Genomic DNA, 20,514 nt, shown 5'->3' with positions numbered 1-20,514 from the left:
CACAGCTTACATGATACTAAATGGTGGAAAGCTGAAAGCCTTCCCGCTAAGTGCTGGAATAAGACAAGGATGCCCACTCTCACCACTTTTATTCAACATACTATTGGAAGTCCTAGCCACAGCAATCAGGCAAGAAAAAGAAATAAAAGGCATCCAAATTAGAAGGAAAGAGGTAAAATTGTCATTATATGCAGATAACATGATACTCTACAGAAAACCCTTAAGACTCCACACAAAAACTACCAGAACTGATAAACGAATTCAGCAAGGTATCAGGATACAAGATTAATATACAGAAATCTGTTGCACTTCTTTACACTAACAATGAAGTATCAGAAAGAGAAAGTAAAAAAGCAATCCTGTTTAAAATCACATTGCATCAAAAAAAAAAAAACCTAGGAATAAACCTAACCAAGGAGGTGAAAGATTTATATGCTGAGAACTATAAAACACTGATAAAGGAAACTGAAGATGAGTCAAAGAAATGAAAAGATATCCCATGGTCTTGGGTTGGAAGAATATAGCTAAAATAGCCATACTACCCAAACGAATCTACAGATTTAATGCAATCCCTATCAAATTACCCATGACATTTTTCACAGAACTAGAACAAATAATTCTAAAATTTATATGGAACCATAAAAGACTCAGAATTGCCAAAGCAATCCTGAGGGAAAAGAACAAAGCTGGGGGCATAACCCTTCTAGACTTCAGGCAATATTACAAAGCTACAGTAATCAAAACAGGGTGGTACTGGCACAAAAACAGACATATAGAGATGCAACAGAATAGAGGACCCAGAAATAAACCCCCACACTATGGCCAATTAATCTTCGACCAAGGAGGCAAGAATATACAATAAAGAAAAGACAGTCTCTTCAGCAAGTGGTGTTGGGAAAGCTGGACAGACTCATGTAAATCAATGAAGTCAGAACACTCCCTCATACCACACATAAAAATAAATTCAAAATGGTTTAAAGACTTAAATAGAAACCATGACACCATAAAACTCCTAGAAGAGAACATAGGCAAAACATTCTCTGACATAAATCGTACCAACGTTTTCTTGGGTCAGTCTCTCAAGGCAAAATAAATAAAAGCAAAAATAAACAAATGGGACCTAATCAAACTTCACAGCTTTCACACAGCAAAGGAAACCATAAGCAAAACAAAAAGACAACTTACGGATTGGGAGAAAATATTTGCAAAGACTGCAGCTGACAGGGGCTTAATTTCCAAAACATACAAAGAGCTCATACAACTCAATATCAGAGAAACAAACAACCCAATCAAAAAACAGGCAGAAGGGTCTCCCTGGTGGCGCAAGTGGTTGAGAGTCCGCCTGCCGATGCAGGGGATACGGGTTCGTGCCCCGGTCTGGGAGGATCCCATATGCCGCGGAGCGGCTGGGCCCGTGAGCCATGGCCGCTGGGCCTGCGCGTCCGGAGCCTGTGCTCCGCAACGGGGGAGGCCACAACAGTGAGAGGCCCGCATACCGCAAAAAAAAAAAAAAAAAAAAAAAAAAAAAAAAAACAGGCAGAAGACTAAATAGACATTTCTCGAAAGAAGACATACAGATGGCCAACAGACACATGAAAAGATGCTCAACATTACTAATTATTAGAGAAATGCAAAGCAAAACTACAATGAGGTATCACCTCACAGTCTACAAATAATAAATGCTGGATAGGGTGTGGAGAAAAGGGTACCCTCCTACACTGTTGGTGGGAATGTAAATTGGTGCAGCCACTATGGAAAACAATATGGAGGTTCCTTAAAAAACTAAAAATAGAGTTACCACTACTGGGCGTATATCTGTAAAAGATGAAAACTCTAATTTGAAAAGATACATGCATCCCAATGATCATAACAGCACTGTTTACAATAGGCAAGATATAGAAGCAACCTAAGTGTCCATCAACAGATGAATGGATAAAGAAGACGTGGCATATATATATATATATATAGAATAGAATATTACTCCGATATAAAAAAAATGAAATAATGCCTTTTGCGGCAATAGGGATGGACCTAGAGATTATCATGCTAAGTGAAATAAGTCAGACAGAGAAAGACAAATACCATATGATATCACTTATATGTGGAATCTAAAAAAAAAAGATAGTACAAATGAACTTATTTACAAAACAGAAACAGACTCATAGACATAGAAAGCAAACTTATGGTTACCAAAGAGGGGGAGGAATAAATAAGAAGTATGGGATTAACAGATACGCACTACCATATATAAAACAGATAAACAACAAGGCTTTACTGTATAGCACAGGGAACTGTATTCAATATCTTATAATAACCTTAATGGAAAACAATCAGAAAATGTGTATATGTATATATAAATATATGTATTTATATATATGTATATATAACTGATCACTTTGCTGTACACTGAAACTAACACAATATTGTAAATATTGTAAGTCAACTATACTTCAATTTAAAAAAAGAAAATATATTCTTGGATCCTTTTTTTACCCAGTTATTAACAAATACATACTTTCAAAAAATAACATTCATAGAAAATTTTCTAAAAATATATAGTCCTTATATTCCTCAAAATTTTATAAATTTTCTAAATCAAGCCATACTATATGGGGGAATTTCTTAAAAGATACTTCAATGATTATCTCACCTTAGCAGATGAGAAGAGAAGTATTCATAAACTGCTTGTATAGTAAGAAGAAAAGTAAGGATAACAGCCTTCTACTGGTCAGCAGGTCTGAATCTTAAGAATGTTTTAATTTCTTAATATTACTAAACTCTGTCCCCCTACACAAGATAAAGTAGTTTAGCCCAAAACAAGTTTCTTCCTATTCTTCTAAATGCATATTTGCTAATTAAGCCTTCACTTCTTGGGAAAATAGTCCAAAAGGAGGGAAATACCTATAAGAAAACTGAGTCTGGGACACCAGTTTCAGATGAGATTAGCATACCCCATCTACCCTGTTCAGACTGCATATTCACAGCAACTCTTCTAATATATTCCATACAAGAACCTTGCTAGCCCAAGCCATGATTCAAGAAGAGCCATTACTATCTCATCTCTTGCCAGCAATGCTAGTCTTTGTGAATGTCTGGGACAGGGATGGGAGATTAGGAGAAATAAGTAGATGGTGCCTCTACTTCCTTCATTACCCATGATACCAACAAATGGACTCTTTTCCTCTTATAAATACATAGTATTGAGTCATCAAGTCAATCAACCTAAGTGGCTGGTTTAAGAAAGAAAGAGATAGTTGTTTTCACTTCCATACCTCTGGCTAGCTAAGAGAAGTCATCCACAACAAACATTATCAGAGAGGTACTTATTGGACTGGTTTGCTTTAGCCCCTCATAGAATCATTTTAAATAATATTTTATAGCTATAGCTTGCACTGAGAGATGTTATAAGAAGCAGTAATACATATTGTTTTTATTTGGGGGAGGCCACTGAAGATACTGACTACCATATCACACAATTTCCCCTTCATGAGAATCCAGGGAACAAATTTCTCTCAAGTCTGAGTACTAGGGAAAAAACCTCTGCTTATCCTAAGCAACTGAACTGTTTTTTAAACTAATATTCTGAATTCCAAACTGATCACACTTGCACAATGCTTTGACTACTATTAGGAATTTCAAAGCCTAATTTTGCCTATATCTAACAAATGTGTAAGACCATATAGTATGAATTTCTATCCAGATCAAAGGCTTCATCTTCCTATATTACCCTTACTTCCCTATAGCCTCAATTTGTATGTCTAACTTTATTTTAACACTATGGTATTATTTATATAAATCATTTCAAATTCTTTTTGAATTGAAGTGGGGCCTATAAATGGCAAAGTAAGTCTCCTTTGTTAATTCTACCCTCTGCCTATTTCTTGGATGATCATGTACTCCAGCTTTCTCTTCTTTTTGCTATATACTTTCCCTGGGCAATCTCATCTATTTTTATGATTTCAAATGCCAATGAAGTCCAAATCTATATCTCAGTCCCTACCTTAAGACCCATTTTTTAATATGAAATGTATTGCATTCTAGATTTTGTGTGGATGTTTTTAATTAGAATATTAGAAGAGGAGTGACATAGGCAAGATGGCAGAATAAAATGTCCCTTGAGCATATCACCCCCCTCAGCAATAAAAGTTTGACATCCAACCATGGACAAAAGTGCCTTTGTGGAAGCTTTGGAATCCAGGTAGCAGACTGTGAAATCCTGGTGCAGTCCAAGACTGAGGAGAGCCATTTTGAGAAGATGGACTCACATTTTGGTGGTTTAACTTGCTGACTGTGGTCCTGGATACAGACCCAGAAAACATCTCTGTACCCCTGAGAACTCAGCTACAGGCCTATCTAGCTTTGAGTCTGTAACCAGTCCCATAAACCAAGGGATCTGGGAGAAGTCACACCCACCTGTGTGTCAGGCAATAGGCATACAGACCCTGGTCCTGGCTGTGGTCTCAGAAGTGGCAGGTGAACCAGTTCCAGCCCTTCATGGCCATGGTCTGGGAAAACCAGGAGATAAACCTGCCAAGCTCAGTGAGACTGTAGATTCTGAAAGGGCCCTGTAACTGGATTCCAACCTGTCCCAGCCACAGTCACTGAAGAATCCTGCTGGCACAGAGACCCAGCAGGAGACACTCCTGTCTATGCCCCTAAAGATCCTAAAGCACCCTATAGTTGGTTCCAGCCCTCTCACAGCAGTTTGTCCACAGTACTGAGGGTCCAGGGTTCAAGCAAGAGACACTCCTGTCTGTACCCCACAGATCATTAAAGGACCCATACTTGATTCTAGATATCAAGCAGTCTAGCACTAACAGAACTTCTGGCCCAGGGACCCAAAGAGATACTGCTATATGCTCCCCTGGGGATCTTGAAAGGGCCCTATACTTGGCTCCAGCCCCTCTAGCCACAATCAGGGAGCAGTTCAGCCCACAGAGGGACCTGGTTGGAGACATGCCTATCTGTGCCTTGAGAACCAGGACTGTAGACCTCAATTTTGTTTGTAGAATCTGAAACAGCCCTGAGACTCAGTTCTAGCCCCTCTCAGCCACAGTCCAGGGCCAGTCCTGACCACCCATGAATCCATTCAGTGACTAGGTAAGAACTCTGCCAGGGACTTGCTGGGAGGCAAACTTGCCTACACACTTGGTAATATGCCTGCTGACTAAGGACCCAACTGTGGAACCTGAATCAGACCTTTGTCCCAGTACTATCCTACTGAACAAAGTACTGGAGGAAGTCTCACCCACCCAGGGACCAGACAGGATCCATACCTGTCTGAGCCCCTGGTAAGAAGCACACCAACCATGGATCCCACTACAAACTCAATGACAGGTTGAAAATCAGCTCCAACCCAGCACAACTGCAGTTCTATAGGTAATCCCATCAGCCCAGGAAACCAACAAGAGAAGGTCTTTACCTCCCAAAACCAGACTGTAAAGACTGGAAGAAGTGTTTGTTCGTTCAAGTGCACAGACACCAATGCAAGACTAAGCATATCACAAAGAATTAGGCAAACATGACACCATCAAAAGAAAAGTAATAAATCTTCAGTAACTGACCCCAAAGAAATGGAGATCTACAGTTTGCCTTGCAAAGAATTCAAAGTAATCATCTTAAAGAAACTCAATAAAATACAAGAGAACACAGACTAAACGAAATCAGGAAAACAATGCATGTATAAAATGAGAAGTTTAATAAAGAAATAGAAACCATAAAATAGAACCAAACAGAAACTGTGGAGCTAAAGAACACAATAGCAGGACTGAAATATTCAATAGAGAGCATCAATAACAGACTTGATCATATAAAAGAAAGAATCGGCAAACCCAAAGACTATTCATTTGAAATTAGCTACTTAGAGGAACAAAAAGAAAAAGAATGAAAAAGAGTGAAGAAAATCTACATAACACTGCAAAGTGAACAAATATTTGCATCACAGAAGTCCCAGAAGGAGAAAAGAAAGAGAGAAAGAGGCAGAAAGCTTATTTAAAGAAATAATAGCTGATTACTCAGTTATAAAAAAGAACAAAATAATGCCATTTGCAGCAACATGGATGGACCTAGAGATTCTCATACTGAGTCAAGTAAGTCATACAGAGAAAGACAAATATCATATGATATCACTTATATGTGGAATCTTAAAAAAGGCTACAAATGAACTTATCTACAAAACAGAAATAGAGTTACAGATATAGAAAATAAACTTATGGTTACCAGGGGTTGGGGGAGGAGGGATAAAGTGGAAGATTGGAATTGACACATACACACTACTATATATAAAACAGATAACTAGGGCTTCCCTGGGGGCACAGTGGTTAAGAATCCACCTGCATGGGGACATGGGTTCGAGCCCTGGTCTGGGAAGATCCCACATGCCACAGAGCAACTAAGCCCATGCACCACAACTACTGAGCGTGCACTCTAGAGCCCGCAAGCCACAACTACTGAGCCCATGTGCCACAATTACTGAAGCCCACGCACCTAGAGTCTATGCTCCACAACAAGAGAAGCCACCACAATAAGAAGCCCGCACACCACAACGAAGAGTAGCCCCTGCTTGCGGCAACTAGAGAAAGCCTGTGCGCAGCAACGAAGGCCCAACACAGCCAAAGATAAACATATAAATAAATAAATTTATTTTTTAAAAAACAGATAACTAATAAGGACCTACTGTACAGCACAAGGAACTCTACTCAATACTCTGTAATGGCCTATATGGGAAAAGAATCTAAAAAAGAGTGGATATCTGTATTTGTATAACAGATTCACTTTGCTGTATACCTGAAACTAACACAACATTGTAAACTGATTATACCCCAACAAAAATTTTTTAAAAAGAAAAGAAATAATAGCTGAAAATTTCCCAATTATTTGGAAAGAGATAGACATCTGGGTATGGGAAGCCCAAAAGACCCCAAGCAAGATCAACCCAAAGAAGATTACTCCAAGACACATTATAATCAAAATGTTAAAATGCAAAGACAAAAAGAATTTTGAAAGCATCAAGAGAAAAATAACTCATCACAAGGGAACCCCTGTAATGTCATCAGAAGATTTCTCTGCACAAACCTTCCAGGCCAGAAGAGAATGGGATCACATATTCAAAGTACTGAAAGAAAAAACTGCCAACCAAAAATACTACACCCAGCAAAACTGTCCTTTAGAAATGAAGGAAAAATAAGAACATTCCCAGAAAGACAAAGGCTAAGGGAGCTCATTACCACTAAGGGAGTTCATTACTACTGCCTTTTAGAAAATATTAAGGGGAGTTTTTCAAGCTGAAATAAAAGGATGCTAAGTAACAACATGAAAACATATAAAAGAATAAAACTTAATGGTAAAGGTGAATACATACTCAAATTCAGAATACCATAATACTGTAATGATAGTATGCAAATCACTTTAATTTCTAGTATGAAAGTTTAAAATATTATTAAAATTATAGCTACAGTAATTTGTTAATGGATGCACAATATTAAGTATGACATCGATAGCATTAAATGTGGGGGGAGGAGAAGTAAAAGTGCAGTTTTTGTAAGCAATTGAAGGTTACTTGTTATCAGTAAGTCTGTTATATCTATAAGATGTTTTATGTAAGCATCATGGTAACCACAGAGAAAAAATTTATAGTAGATACACAAAAAAGAAAGAGAAAGGAATTAAAGCATACCACTACAAAAAATAAATCACAAAGGAAGACAGCAAGAGAGGAAGAAAGGAACAAAAGGACTAAAAATACAGTCAGAAAACGATTAATTAAATGGCAATAGTAAGTCCATACCTATCAATAATTACTTTAAATGTAAATAGACTAAATTCAAAAGACAAAGAGTGGCTGAGTGGATTAAAAAAAACAAGGCCCAATAATACGCAGCCTGCAAGAAACTCACTTTAGCTTTAATGAAACATATGAACTGAAAGTGAAGGGATAGAAAAAGATATTCCATATAAATGTAACCAAAGGAGATCAGAAGTGCTTATACTTATATCAGATAAGATAAGACTTTCAGTCAAAATCAGTCACAAGAGACAAAGAAGGTCACTTCCCAAGGAATTAGGAAAAAGAAGAACAATCTAACCATAAAGATAGCAGAAAGAAGGAAATAACAAAGGTTAGAGCAGAAATAAATGGACTAGAGACATGAAAGACAACAGGAAAACATCAACGAAACAAAAAGTTGCTTTTTTGAAAAGATAAACAAAATTGGGGCTTCCCTGGTGGCGCAGTGGTTGAGAGTCTGCCTGCCAGTGCAGGGGACACAGGTTCGTGCCCCGGTCCGGGAAGATCCCACATGCCGTGGAGCGGCTGGGCCCGTGAGCCATGGCCGCTGGGCCTGTGCGTCCGTAGCCTGTGCTCCACAATGGGAGAGGCCACAGCGGTGAGAGGCCTGCGTACCGCAAAAAAAAAAAAAAAAAAAAAAAAAAGCTAAACAAAATTTACAAACCTTTAGCTAGACTAACCAAGGGAAAGAGAGAGGACTCAAACAAAGTTATAAATGAAAGAGGAGATACTATACCTGACACCAAAGAAATACAAAAGCTCTTAAAGAAGCTAGTATTAACAATTATAGGACAACAAATTAGATAACCTAAAAGAAATGGATTAGTTTCTAGAAACATACAACCTACCAAGACTGAATTATGAAAAAATTAAACATCTGAACAGGTCAATTCCTAGTAAGGAGATAGAAGCAGTAATCAAAACCCTCCCAACAAAGAAAAGCCCAGGACCAGATGGTTTCACTGGTAAACTGTACCAAACATTTAAAGAAGAATTAACATCAATCCTTCTCAAACTCTTCCCAAAAAATGGAAGAGGGGAAAACACTCTCCAATTCATTTTATGAGGCCAGCATTACCCTGATAAAAAGCCAAATAAGAACACTACAAGAAAAGAAAACTACAAGCCAATATTCCTGATGAATATGGATGAAAACATTCTCAAAAAAAATACTAGCAAACAAATTCAACAGCACTTTAAAAGAATCATACATGAATACGAAGTGGGATTTATCCTTGGATGCAAGGATGGTTCAATATACACAAATAATTAAACATGAAATACCACATTAATAGAAAGAAGGATAAAAATCATATGATCTCAGTAGATGTAGAAAAAGTATTTGGCAAAATCTGACACCTTTTCATGATAAAAACTTTCAATAAATTGGGTATACCTCAACATAATAAAGGCTATATATGACAAGTCCATAACTAATATCATACTCAATGGTAAATAGCTAAAAGCTTTTCCTCCAAAATCAGAAACAAGACAAACGTGCCATTCTCACCACTCTTATTCAATATAATACTGGAAGAGCTAGCTAAAGCAATTAGGCAAGAAAAAGAAATAAAAGGCATCCAAATAGGAAAGGAAAAAGTAAAATGGTCTGTTTGTAAACAGTATATCCGTATATCAATATATAGAAAATTCTAAGACTCCACCAAAAACCTATTAGAACTAATCAACAAATTCAATAAAGTTTCAGGACACAAAATCAACATACAAAAATCAGTTGCACTTCTATACACAAACAATGAACTACCTGAAAAAAAAAATAAAGAAAACAATCCCATTTACAGTAGCATCAAACATATTTAAAAACTTAGGAATAAATTTAACCAAGAAGGTGAAAGATTTGTACACTGAAAACTATAAGACACTATGAAAAAAAACTGAAGAAGACATAAATATGGAAAGATATTCTGTGCTCACAGATCATAAGAATTAATACTGTTATAATATCCAAACTACCCAAAGCCATCTATAAATTCAATGCAATCCCATCAAAATTACAATAGCATTTTTCACAGAAATAGAAAAAAAATCCCAAAATTTGTATGGAACCACAAAAGACCCCAAATAGTCAATTTCTGGAAATCTCAAAAAAGAACAAAGGTGGAAGCATCACACTTCCTCATTTCAAACTATGCTACAAAGATATAGTAATCAAAACAGCATGGTATTGGCATAAAAACAGACAGATAAACCAATGGAACAGAATCAAGAGTCCAGAAATAAATCCATGCATATATAGTCAACCAATATTTGGAAAGGAAGCCAAGAATACTCAATGGGGAAAGGATAGTCTGCAATAAACAGTGCTGAGAAAACTGGATAGCCACATGCAAAAGAATGGAATTGGACCCCTATCTTATACCACTCATAAAGATGAACTCAAAATGGATTAAAGAGTTAAATTAAATGTAAGACCTGAAATCATAAAACTCCTAGGGAAAAAATCTCCTTGATGTTGGTTTTGGCAATGATTTTTGGGGATATGATACCAAAAGCACAAGGAACAAAAGCAAAAATAAACAAGTGGGACTACATCAAACTATAAAAGCTTCTGCACAGCAAAAGAATCAGTCAACAAAATGAAGAGGCAGACTATAGAATGGGAGAAGATGTTTGCAAACCATATATCCAATAAGGGGTTAATATCCAAAATACATAAGGAACTCATACAACTGAATAGCAAAAAGACTAATAATCCAAGTTAAAAATGGGCAAAGGGCTGACAGACATTTTTCCAAAGAAGACAAATAGTCAACAGGTACATGAAAAGATGCTCAACACCACCAATTATCAGAGAAATGCAAATCAAAACCACAGTGAGATAGTACCTCATATGTGTGGAATGGCTATTACCGAAAGACAAAAGATAGGTGTTGGCAAGGATGTAGAGAAAAGGGAACCCTTGTATACTGGTGGTGGGAATGTAAACTGATACAGCCACTATGGAAAACAGTATGGAGGCACCTCAAAAAGTTAAAAATAGAAAAGCCATATGATCCAGTAATCCCACTTCTAGTTATATATTCAAAGGAAATAAAATCACTATCCCAAAGAGATATCTGCACCATGTTCACTGAAGCATTATTCACAATGGCCAAGACATGGAAACAATCTAAGTGTCCACTGACAGATGAATAGATTTTTTGAATGTGATATATATATAAAAATGGAATGTTATTTAGCCACTAAAAAAGAAGGAAATCCTGCCATTTGTGACAACACAGATGGACCTTGAGAGTGTTATGCTAACTGAATAAGTCAGACAAAGACAAATACTGTTATGATCTCACTTATATGTAAAATCTTTTTTAAAAGCTGAATTCATAGAAGCAGAGAGTATAATGGTGGTTTCCAGGGGCTGACGGGTAGAGGAAATGAAAAGATGTTGGTCAGAGAGTACAAGCTTCCAGTTAAAAGCTGAATAAGTTCTGAGGATCTAATATAAAGCATGGTGAATATAATAATACTATATTATATACTTGAAAGTTGTTAAAAGAGTAAATTTTAAATATTCTCACTACAAAAAATATAATAGAGTGATAGATGTCTTACCTAACCTTATTGTGGTAATCATTTCACAATACACACATGTATTAAATCACGTTTTACACCTCAGACTTACTGCTATGTGTCAATTATACCTCAATAAAGCTGGGGGGAAAGTAGTAAGATAAATAAATAAAAATTAAAAATTAAATCAACACTGCTCTTGTCCAATTATGTTAGAAATAAAAACATTTCAATTTTTTAAATTAAGCAAAATTATAATGCTATATAACGTGTTCAAAGTTCCTCACCTTGTTTCATTATATTCATTAATTACATTTACTCCCCCAAACCAGGTGATTTAACACATAATAAAATAAGCCCACACAAATATTATTGGCTTGGCCAATAAGTTCATTCGGATTTCTCCATAACATCTTAATTTTTGGCCAACCCAATAGTATTTCTCTGTCAGAATATAACACCCCACTAACTCAGCACTCTGAAAAGCAAGTTCAATATAAAAATACCCTTCAAAAGTCAATACACCAAATTTTTTATAAGCTAATTATACAGCTAACTACTCCCCCAGATGTTTGACTATAGCAATTCAGTCATAAAAAATATTAATTGAAGCACTCTGCCTTATAACTGCTACTGATAAATAGTTTCTATCTAAGGACATATTTAAACATATCAAAGGTTGGATAGAGCTTTATAACAAATAGGTAGGCCAACAGTGACAACCAGAGTCCAAAACACTGAATTTGCTTTAAAAATAAATAAATAAACAAAAATCATTTGTGTATTTTTCAATTAATATTTTTGCAAAGAATATCTTATTAATACTAAGTTATAGAATTGATAAGCTTAAATTAATATATGTACTGTACTTGTCTTTTTCAACAGTTTCTTGATAAATAGTAAACTGGTCCTGCATATAGTCTGCATGTTTATGAAATACATCACATGTTGGCCTCCAGCTATGGAAAAAAAATACTGTAATTAGCATCTCAGAATGATAAACAAATTTAAGAAACAATAAAAATGAATGTAACCATAAAGATAAACAAATCTTTCCTTTCCTGGAAAAAACAAGCTTACATCAAGAAAACATTCCCATCTCCGATCACCACCACTATGACCATTCATGCAATCATACATATGTTCAAATATCAATATTGATTAATTTTTACATAAAGCCTGTTTTGGAACCATGACTAGGGAGGAAATAAATGTGACATGGATGGACTGTGTATTACTATGGCATTTCTGGAATATACTCTGCAACACTCCAACATCAGGCTTTGTTTCTCATCATACTTCTAAGATTTTAGCTAAGAAATTCTTTGGGAGTAAACATTTAAAGAGCTAGTTTAAGGGATAAAGAGAGGCTTTTTTCTCCTTTGAAATTTAGAAAGTCAGGTTTTATACCCTCCTGAACTTGAAAGAAAGAAACTAGACCATAATGAATTATAAAATCAGATAGTAAGAATAAAATGAATACTCAACTTATACATTTGTTTTATTACATGACTCGAAAAATGTTGCCAGTGTGAAAAATCTAAAATTAAGTATACACCATGGCAGCTTACGTTCTAAGTATTGTTCAAATATTTCCTCTAGCTCTTTTTTCTAATCTTTTTTATTTTTTCAGATTCAAAAAGTATGTATACCCATTTTGGAAGAACAGAAAAGTATACATAAGAAAATAATTATCATCTATATTCTCACCACTGAATAATAACTACTAATATGGATATTTTTTAATAAATTATTTCCAGATTTTACTATAATTATACAGTTTAACATCTTTGAGATCATATTCACATATACAACATATCATCCTTTATCACTTACTTTTAAACTATCAATATATACATTTTCTTTTTCACTAAGAATTCATTGTAAAGGTTTTAATAAATACAACATATTACACAATTTATCTAACCATTCCAATATTGCTGGCCATTTTGGTTAGTCTAAGTTTCTCTTAAGAACTTGTACTTAAACACTAGTCTGAGTTTACAATCATTTCCTTAGGCAATATTCCCCAAAATGGAATTATAAGGTCAAAGGTTATATATACATACATTCTGAATATTTTTTAAATTCCATAAGAAATACATGTTCACTGAAAAGATATTCACTGTAACCATTTTGATGTACATATTTCTAGACTTTTTAAATTATACATAAATACACAATTACTAAATTGAGTTTATTCTATGAATGTTGTTTTAATGTTTTGTTCAATTTGTAATATGTTGTTAACACCTTTCCATGTCACTATTCACTTATATCATAAACTAATGGGCTGCCTACTGTTCATTCATATGGATATACCAAAATTCATCTATACAATCACCTAATGTTGAATATTTGACTTGTTTGCAATGTTTTCCTACCATAAAAAAGTTGAAATAAATACCTTGTTGTACATTACATCTTTGAGAAAATGCCTAATTATCTCCTTATGAAAAATTATCAGAAATGGAACAGTTTAATCAAAAGTCATGCTTATTTTTAAAGCCTTTAAAGTATACTTATATGTCATCCAAAAGGTATATACCAGTGTACATTCCTACAGTGTATGAGAGAGGTGATTTTCTTATTTCCTGGCCAACATTGGGTATTATCCTTTAAATTTCTGCAAAACTTAAAGGCAAAAGAATATATAGTATTTTATTATTGCTTTAATTTGGATGTCTTTGATTATTAGTAAGATTGAGCATTTGTTCACATTTATTAGACATACATTTCTTCATTTTGTTATTTACCTGTTTACCTTCTTTGCTTATTTTTCTAATGGGACTTTGGCTCTTTCTTATTAATTTCTACAAGCACTTTATATTTTAAAAATTAACCCTTCTTTGACATTTTCCTACCTTATCCTTTTGCTTTTTGTATCATTTTGAGGTGTTTTTCTTTTTAATTTGCATGTGCCATATTTATCCATTGTTTCCTATGTGGTTTCTACCTTTGATGACATACTTAGAAAGGCCTTCCTCTCTCAAAGATTAAAGTCACCTATATTTTCTTCTAATACTTTCATGAATTCATATTTCACATTTAAACCTCTTAACCAGCATGCTGAAATCATGAACTAGAGGTATTCATGCATTAAAATCAACAGATCCTAAAATCAACAGATCCTACTAACTGCCCTCAGAACCCAGCAGAGAATAATCTTGTTTAAAGTAAAGTACATCTTGGACACAGTAGGTTCTGCGGGGAAACTACCAGTACTTTTCCAGCACCCTTTGCAGCTACTTGAGGGAAACCACTGGTAAAACTTAACTACCATAAACCTAAATCAAACTAAAAGAAAAAGTTCAACAATATGTAGTTTTTTCGTTGATCAGATTGCCAAAAGATTTAAACATTGATAATTTCAGTGTTAGCAAGGGTGTGAGGAATAGAAACTCTCATATATTGTTGGTGAAAGTATAAATTAGTATAATTTGGGGGGGGAGAGCAGTTTGGCATTACTTATCAAATATTTAAACATGCATACTCTTCAACCTGGCAATTTCACTTCCAGGAGGTCATTCTATAGCAACTAGTCTAGAAATATGGAAGGATACCTGTATATGTTGTTTATAATAGGAAATAACTGGAAATAACCTAAATGTCTATTAATAGGAGAATGGTTAAATAACTTAGGATACCTCAATACTATAAAAATACTATGGAGCTGTTAAAAAAAAGAAATGCATACATAATCATTACATGTATAGTACCATTTACATTACATATTGTTAAATTTAAAAAACAAGTTGAAAAATAAGTATGGTATGATCGCATTTTTTAAAAAAGGAAAGACAGATATACAGGTAGATGTATATATAAGCATATGTAATAGTGATGTTGAATATATATTTTAAAAGGTCTGGAAGGGTACTCACTGTTAAAAGTGATCACCTGTAAGGAAGAGGACAGGGTGGGGATGGGGACTACAGGCAGGGAAAAACTTTTTACTCCATACATTTGTATAGTCTTTGAATTTTTATACTAGGCATGTGTTGCTTTTATAAAATTTTAAAACCAATATAAAAAATAATGAGGGAAAACCAAAAAGTTTATGAAATTTTTAAATAACAAAATATTTTAAAACAAATGATTCTTAATATAATACTTAATACAAAGACAGTGATCCACATAAAATTAAATACAGAAAACTAAACATTTTATTTTTGTAAGTACCTGTCCATACAATTAAGTTCCATTAACAAGTCTTTGTTTCAAAATGTTTGTCTTATAACAGATGTAACTACTAGACTCCGGAACCTGAAGCTATATTGAAAGAATTCTTAACTTACTAAATAGTTTTATTTTGAAAAGCTACTAATTTTAGGTTAGGTTCCCTTGGACAAAAATAAGATCCTGAAAATTCGAAGATGGAAATTATTTCAAATTTATTTATCTAATCGGAATTTTCTATACTGAGCCTAGATTATTCAACATACTGTATTTAGACTAACTGGATCTGAATTAGAGAGATCTTACAGCTCTTCTATTTTTCTTTTGAAACTTCTGTGATCCCTTTTACAGTGGCATGTAACAGGGAAATTTAAGACTTGATTCATCATTTTCCTAATATAAAATACTACTTTAAAGCAACAGTGTCTTCAACTATGAACTCAAAAACCTCGAATAAGAGAATCTAATGACAACTAGTGAAAGTTTCTTTAAAATACTCACTTACTACAGTTGTCTTTGATCTCCTTACTATGTTTACAGTAATGACCGATTTCCTCATCTGTTGTATTTATAGTTTCATGTATCTTACAAATGGTCGCTTTGTTTTCTTTAATATCTTCAAAGCATTCTGGAAATCATAAATTCAAAATAAATACAGTAGAAAAAAAGGTATGGCAACTGACCTAGAAAAGGAGAACCAGAGAATGGAGAGGAAGTGAGGCTTGAGATGGGAAGGGCCCTATACTAAAAAGCACAGCACCAGAGTCAGGCTTGCTCCTAGACCCAGAAGCTAAGAATTTGTGTTTTAGATTGAAGAGAAATAAACGTCCCCTGTCCCATATCTTTAATGTAAGAGGGCTGGATTAAGTAATATCTAAGATCAACGGCGTCTTATGATGCTATGAGTTCATGTAAACATTACTCATATGATACTAACATAAGAGTTTTGTTTTTGACAAACGTGGAATTTATATTCATCAATTCCATGTCATTATTTAATGCACCTTCAACTCACTTATTTCTTTGTTATAGTGAGTAAACACAAGCTAAAAATAAAATGTAATTTCTTAAAAAGATTAAAATAAATTCTTAATATCCAATATTCTTTTTTGCTGCAGAAAAGATAACCAAATTCTATAATACCTTTCAGAACTATTAAGAAATTAATGAGTGTAGTTTCTTTTGATAGTTTTTATGTAGGATCTTAAAATACTATATTTACGTAATTTGCTTTGTCATTCCGCTCATAATATTAATTTTCATAAATAGCATTTCTGAAAATGTGGCTTCCATTAATCCTGGCCACTGACTTTTGATGATTTCTAAAAATATTTTAAATTTTTCACTCAAATGTTTAAAATAACCTGTTATTTGAGAAAATTAACATTTTCAATTGTATTTAATTAAGGGTGATATCTACTTAAAACAAAATTCTTAAACACAAAATAATTAAATGCTGAATACGGAAAATTATTGAAAAAATAGGGTAAATAGCTCATTATTAGTCACTAGAGAGAACCAGGGGAAAAGTTCTACTGCCAACTATAAATTACCCTAAACAAGGCAACAGCATATCTTATATTCCATAAAAAAATTAAAACATCGTTGTCATGCAAAACTACTTACTATTAATTCGTTGAATCATATCTTCTTTAGTACTTATATCTTGCTCATACTGGAAAACTAAAATAAATTACTCTTTTGTGACTTCATTTCATTGTTAAAATGTCCAATGATAATACAAATAGTTATCTACTTTTTATTTCCATTTTATACCTACCAAATTCTAGCAAAAGTCTGTCCAAACTGACAAATAGGCTGTCATTCATCTTGGATACTTTGCTAAAAAAAAATAATAATAAGGAAGGGTTTTCTAAAAACAACCTTTTGACATAGCATTATTACAGAAAAATGTGGGTGGAGCAAGAAGTGGGGAGGGAAGAGACAGCTTCATCCCGGTACTGGGCAGAGCCCTAGCAGGTATTTAATAAATGAATGTCGTTATATATATTAAAATAAATGTATACAGTTATCTATAATAAAATAAATTGAACGTCGTTGCATGACTGAAACTTCGTAATTGTTTATACATGGTCGTGCCATAAGTCATTGTATATTCTGGAGTCCACGGACACCCACATTTCTTAAAAGGATATGCCTTTAAAATAAATAGTATCTCTGAATATGTCCTTTCTCGATGTGTGTACTACTACACGCAGAAAAATTCTTAGAGAAAGTCAGTCACCAACAGCGAAGTAAAACCTACAGGAACCGTGCAATTTGACACTTGCGAATTTACCACCGAGAATCCAAAAGTGGAGGTATTAACTGGACTACCAAGCCGCATTAAAATAAATAAATAAATACGCGTATAGCGGGGTTTGGATCACTCGTTACCCGCAGAGTCGAGGAGCTACTCTTCCCGCGCGTTTTGAAGCGGGGAGTTCGCTCGCCGACTACCTTTCACAGCCTACCCGCTTCTCCTCACCCGAGTCCGCCCCCGACACTCCGGCAACACGGCGGCCCCCGAAGCCTCGAGCGGCAGTGTGGCCGAGGGCGAAGCCACGCGCTGGGAAGCCCCCATAACGCGACCTCCGGTCGTACATCGGAGACAGGGCCCGCCAGCCCCCCAAACCCCTCAGGGCCGCCTGCCTAAGGAATAACCGCCACACGCAGTTCTTTCCCACCCACCTCAGCGGCCCCTCTGGGACCCGAACGCCCACCCTTCCTTCCCCGATCCCAGACTCTAGTCAGGGTCGCGAGCGCCGAGGACACTACAGCAGGTCGCGACACAGAACGACCCGAGCCCCACCTCGGCCCCGCTCGGCCCCGCTCGGTCCCACCTAGCCCGGCGAAGCGCACGGCGGGAGCTACAGATCGCGCTGAAGAGAAAGACGCAACTCCCCGCGAGATCTGTGCGGCGGCGCTCCCTCCTCCCTCCCGCGGCGAAGCGAGAACCCGGCATCCCACCGCCCCAGAAGGGTGTGCTGGGATCAGAAGCCCTAGAACCAGGTTAGGGAACCTGTCAGTGGCTGGTTGTTTTTTTTTTTTTAAGGCTATCCATTCCGCTTGTGAAATAACAGTTTAAAATATATTGTGGAGAACAGCACTAAAATTGATATTAACTTTTAACATGACAACAAAAACCACTCGAATCGTCAAAATTCAATTTCGCATTCAGCATTCAAAACTTCTTGAAAAGCAAGTATAAGAATTCAAATACGTTTTCATTCAACAAAATGTTTTGAGAGTGACTCATTTATTTAGTTTCAAATAAAATGCACATTAATATTTTCTGTCCAAAATGCTGTCTTTGGGTAATTTATGCTCTTAGACTTTGCATATACAAGGTGAAATAAAGAGTTCACTTTATTTATAATTTATAAATTATTTATGGTTTATAACTTGTTCACAATAATTAAACTCCCCCAAACTGCCTTCATTATTGGTATATTTCTGGTGAAAATGTTTTTAATACTAAATGATGTAAATAGTTGCCTCAATTCCCAACAACCTGTTTCACAGATTATTAAAATGAAAAAGATACTTTCAGAGATTTTTTTGCTTAAGTACTTCAGATCATATATGCATAACCAATTTTATTATAATGTGATGTAATGCTGCTCATTAGTATTAATGATAGTGAGTCATCAAGGCTAATTTAATGTAAATTTGATGACATAAGAGATTTAGAAGCTTTATTCTTATACTTGTTTATATTTATTAGCTATCCCTTTTTAGGAAGGTATGAGAGAATGGATATGAAGGCTAAATTATCATTAGTCTTACTAGCACTGCTTTGCTATGACTGTCAAGAAAATGTGACAGGTCAAAAGAGCTGATCCACTTCAACTTAATAGTAGATTCTCTTATGTAAAATTGTGGAAACCTAGAAACACCACCTTACTGAGACCTGAAAATCAATTCATTTGCATTACATTCACATTTATGCATATGCTAATTACTCTCATAAAAATATACCTGAGTTCTAACAACTCCACTACCCCTTATTCCATTGTGAAAATTCCTTCTGGAAAAGCAATAAAGATGAAGATGTTCCATCTACTGGAGAGTTTTAAATAATACATTTTATTCTCTCGTCTAAATCCCCTCAATGAAATATAATGTTCTATTTGAAAAATTATAGAATGTTGACTCAGGTAAGCATTTATCCTAATGACTCATTAAAATCTCTCCCTACCTAATATTAGCAATTTCCCCTCTTGCTCCACACATGTAAATCAGAATCTAAAGAAATTCTTAGTTTAAAACTGCTGTCCATTCTAATTGCACTGTATTACTGTTACTTTTACCGCTAAATTTATCAATAGAAAGCACGTCTCCTACCTACAGTTCCTTTCCACTCCTTTCTTCATTGACTTTTTCAACTCAGCCACTGTACCCCATCACATTTAACTGCTTTCTCAGATAATCAATAAAATACTTTTATTCCAAATATAATGGTCTTTTCTCAGTCTTATCCTTCCCTCTTTTTTTCCTAACTCTCTTCCATACTTGGTCCCATTAAAATTCTCTGCAACACTAACCCTGGCTTCTAAGACACTACTTTCTTAAAGTTCTCCCACTTCTCTTACCTGCCCTTCTGATTTTGGCTTCTACTTCTTTCCCTCTCACCATCACTACCCAACTATAGACTCTTATCTAAGCTTTTTCTTTAACTATTCCCCCTTCTATACGTTCTTTGGATTATTCATTCAAAATGTGCTTAAAACTCCCAAATCTATATTCCCAGTTGTATCCTATTATCTGAGAGTTATCCAATATTTACATTTACATGCTTTTCCATCAATCTGGGTTCAATCTGATCCAAATCCAAAGTCGTCTCTTCCTCTCCCTCTGACATACCTGTCTCAGTGGCAGAGTAATTCTCCACAAAATCAGTACATGAAGAGTTGGTATCTTACATGACTCATTACTCCCTCTTATAAATAATTATTCACAAAATCTTGTTGATTTTTTTCTTTGATATATCCCTTGTATACATCCAATCAACTCTGTAA

At 35.1% G+C, this 20,514-nt stretch overlaps 1 protein-coding gene across 1 annotated transcript in view; it reads right to left on the bottom strand.

Annotated features, from left to right (window-relative positions):
- The window catches only part of C4H14orf39 (chromosome 4 C14orf39 homolog), a 52,770-nt gene extending 35,448 nt beyond the window's left edge, over nucleotides 1–17,322 (bottom strand). The window contains exons 1-4 of the mRNA XM_060098073.1: nucleotides 17,274–17,322; nucleotides 17,120–17,176; nucleotides 15,995–16,121; nucleotides 12,184–12,273 (exon numbers count right to left, since the gene is read on the bottom strand). Coding sequence (XP_059954056.1) covers nucleotides 12,184–12,273; nucleotides 15,995–16,121; nucleotides 17,120–17,176; nucleotides 17,274–17,322 — 323 coding nt within the window. The remainder of the gene's footprint in view (nucleotides 1–12,183; nucleotides 12,274–15,994; nucleotides 16,122–17,119; nucleotides 17,177–17,273) is intronic.
- Between the last annotated feature and the right edge of the window lie 3,192 nt (nucleotides 17,323–20,514).

The sequence above is a fragment of the Mesoplodon densirostris genome, chromosome 4 (assembly GCF_025265405.1).
Source record: "Mesoplodon densirostris isolate mMesDen1 chromosome 4, mMesDen1 primary haplotype, whole genome shotgun sequence".
NCBI classification, from domain to species: domain Eukaryota; kingdom Metazoa; phylum Chordata; class Mammalia; order Artiodactyla; family Ziphiidae; genus Mesoplodon; species Mesoplodon densirostris.
The sequence above is the reverse complement of the archived record's forward strand: the minus strand, read 5'-3'. Positions and strand labels throughout refer to the sequence as shown.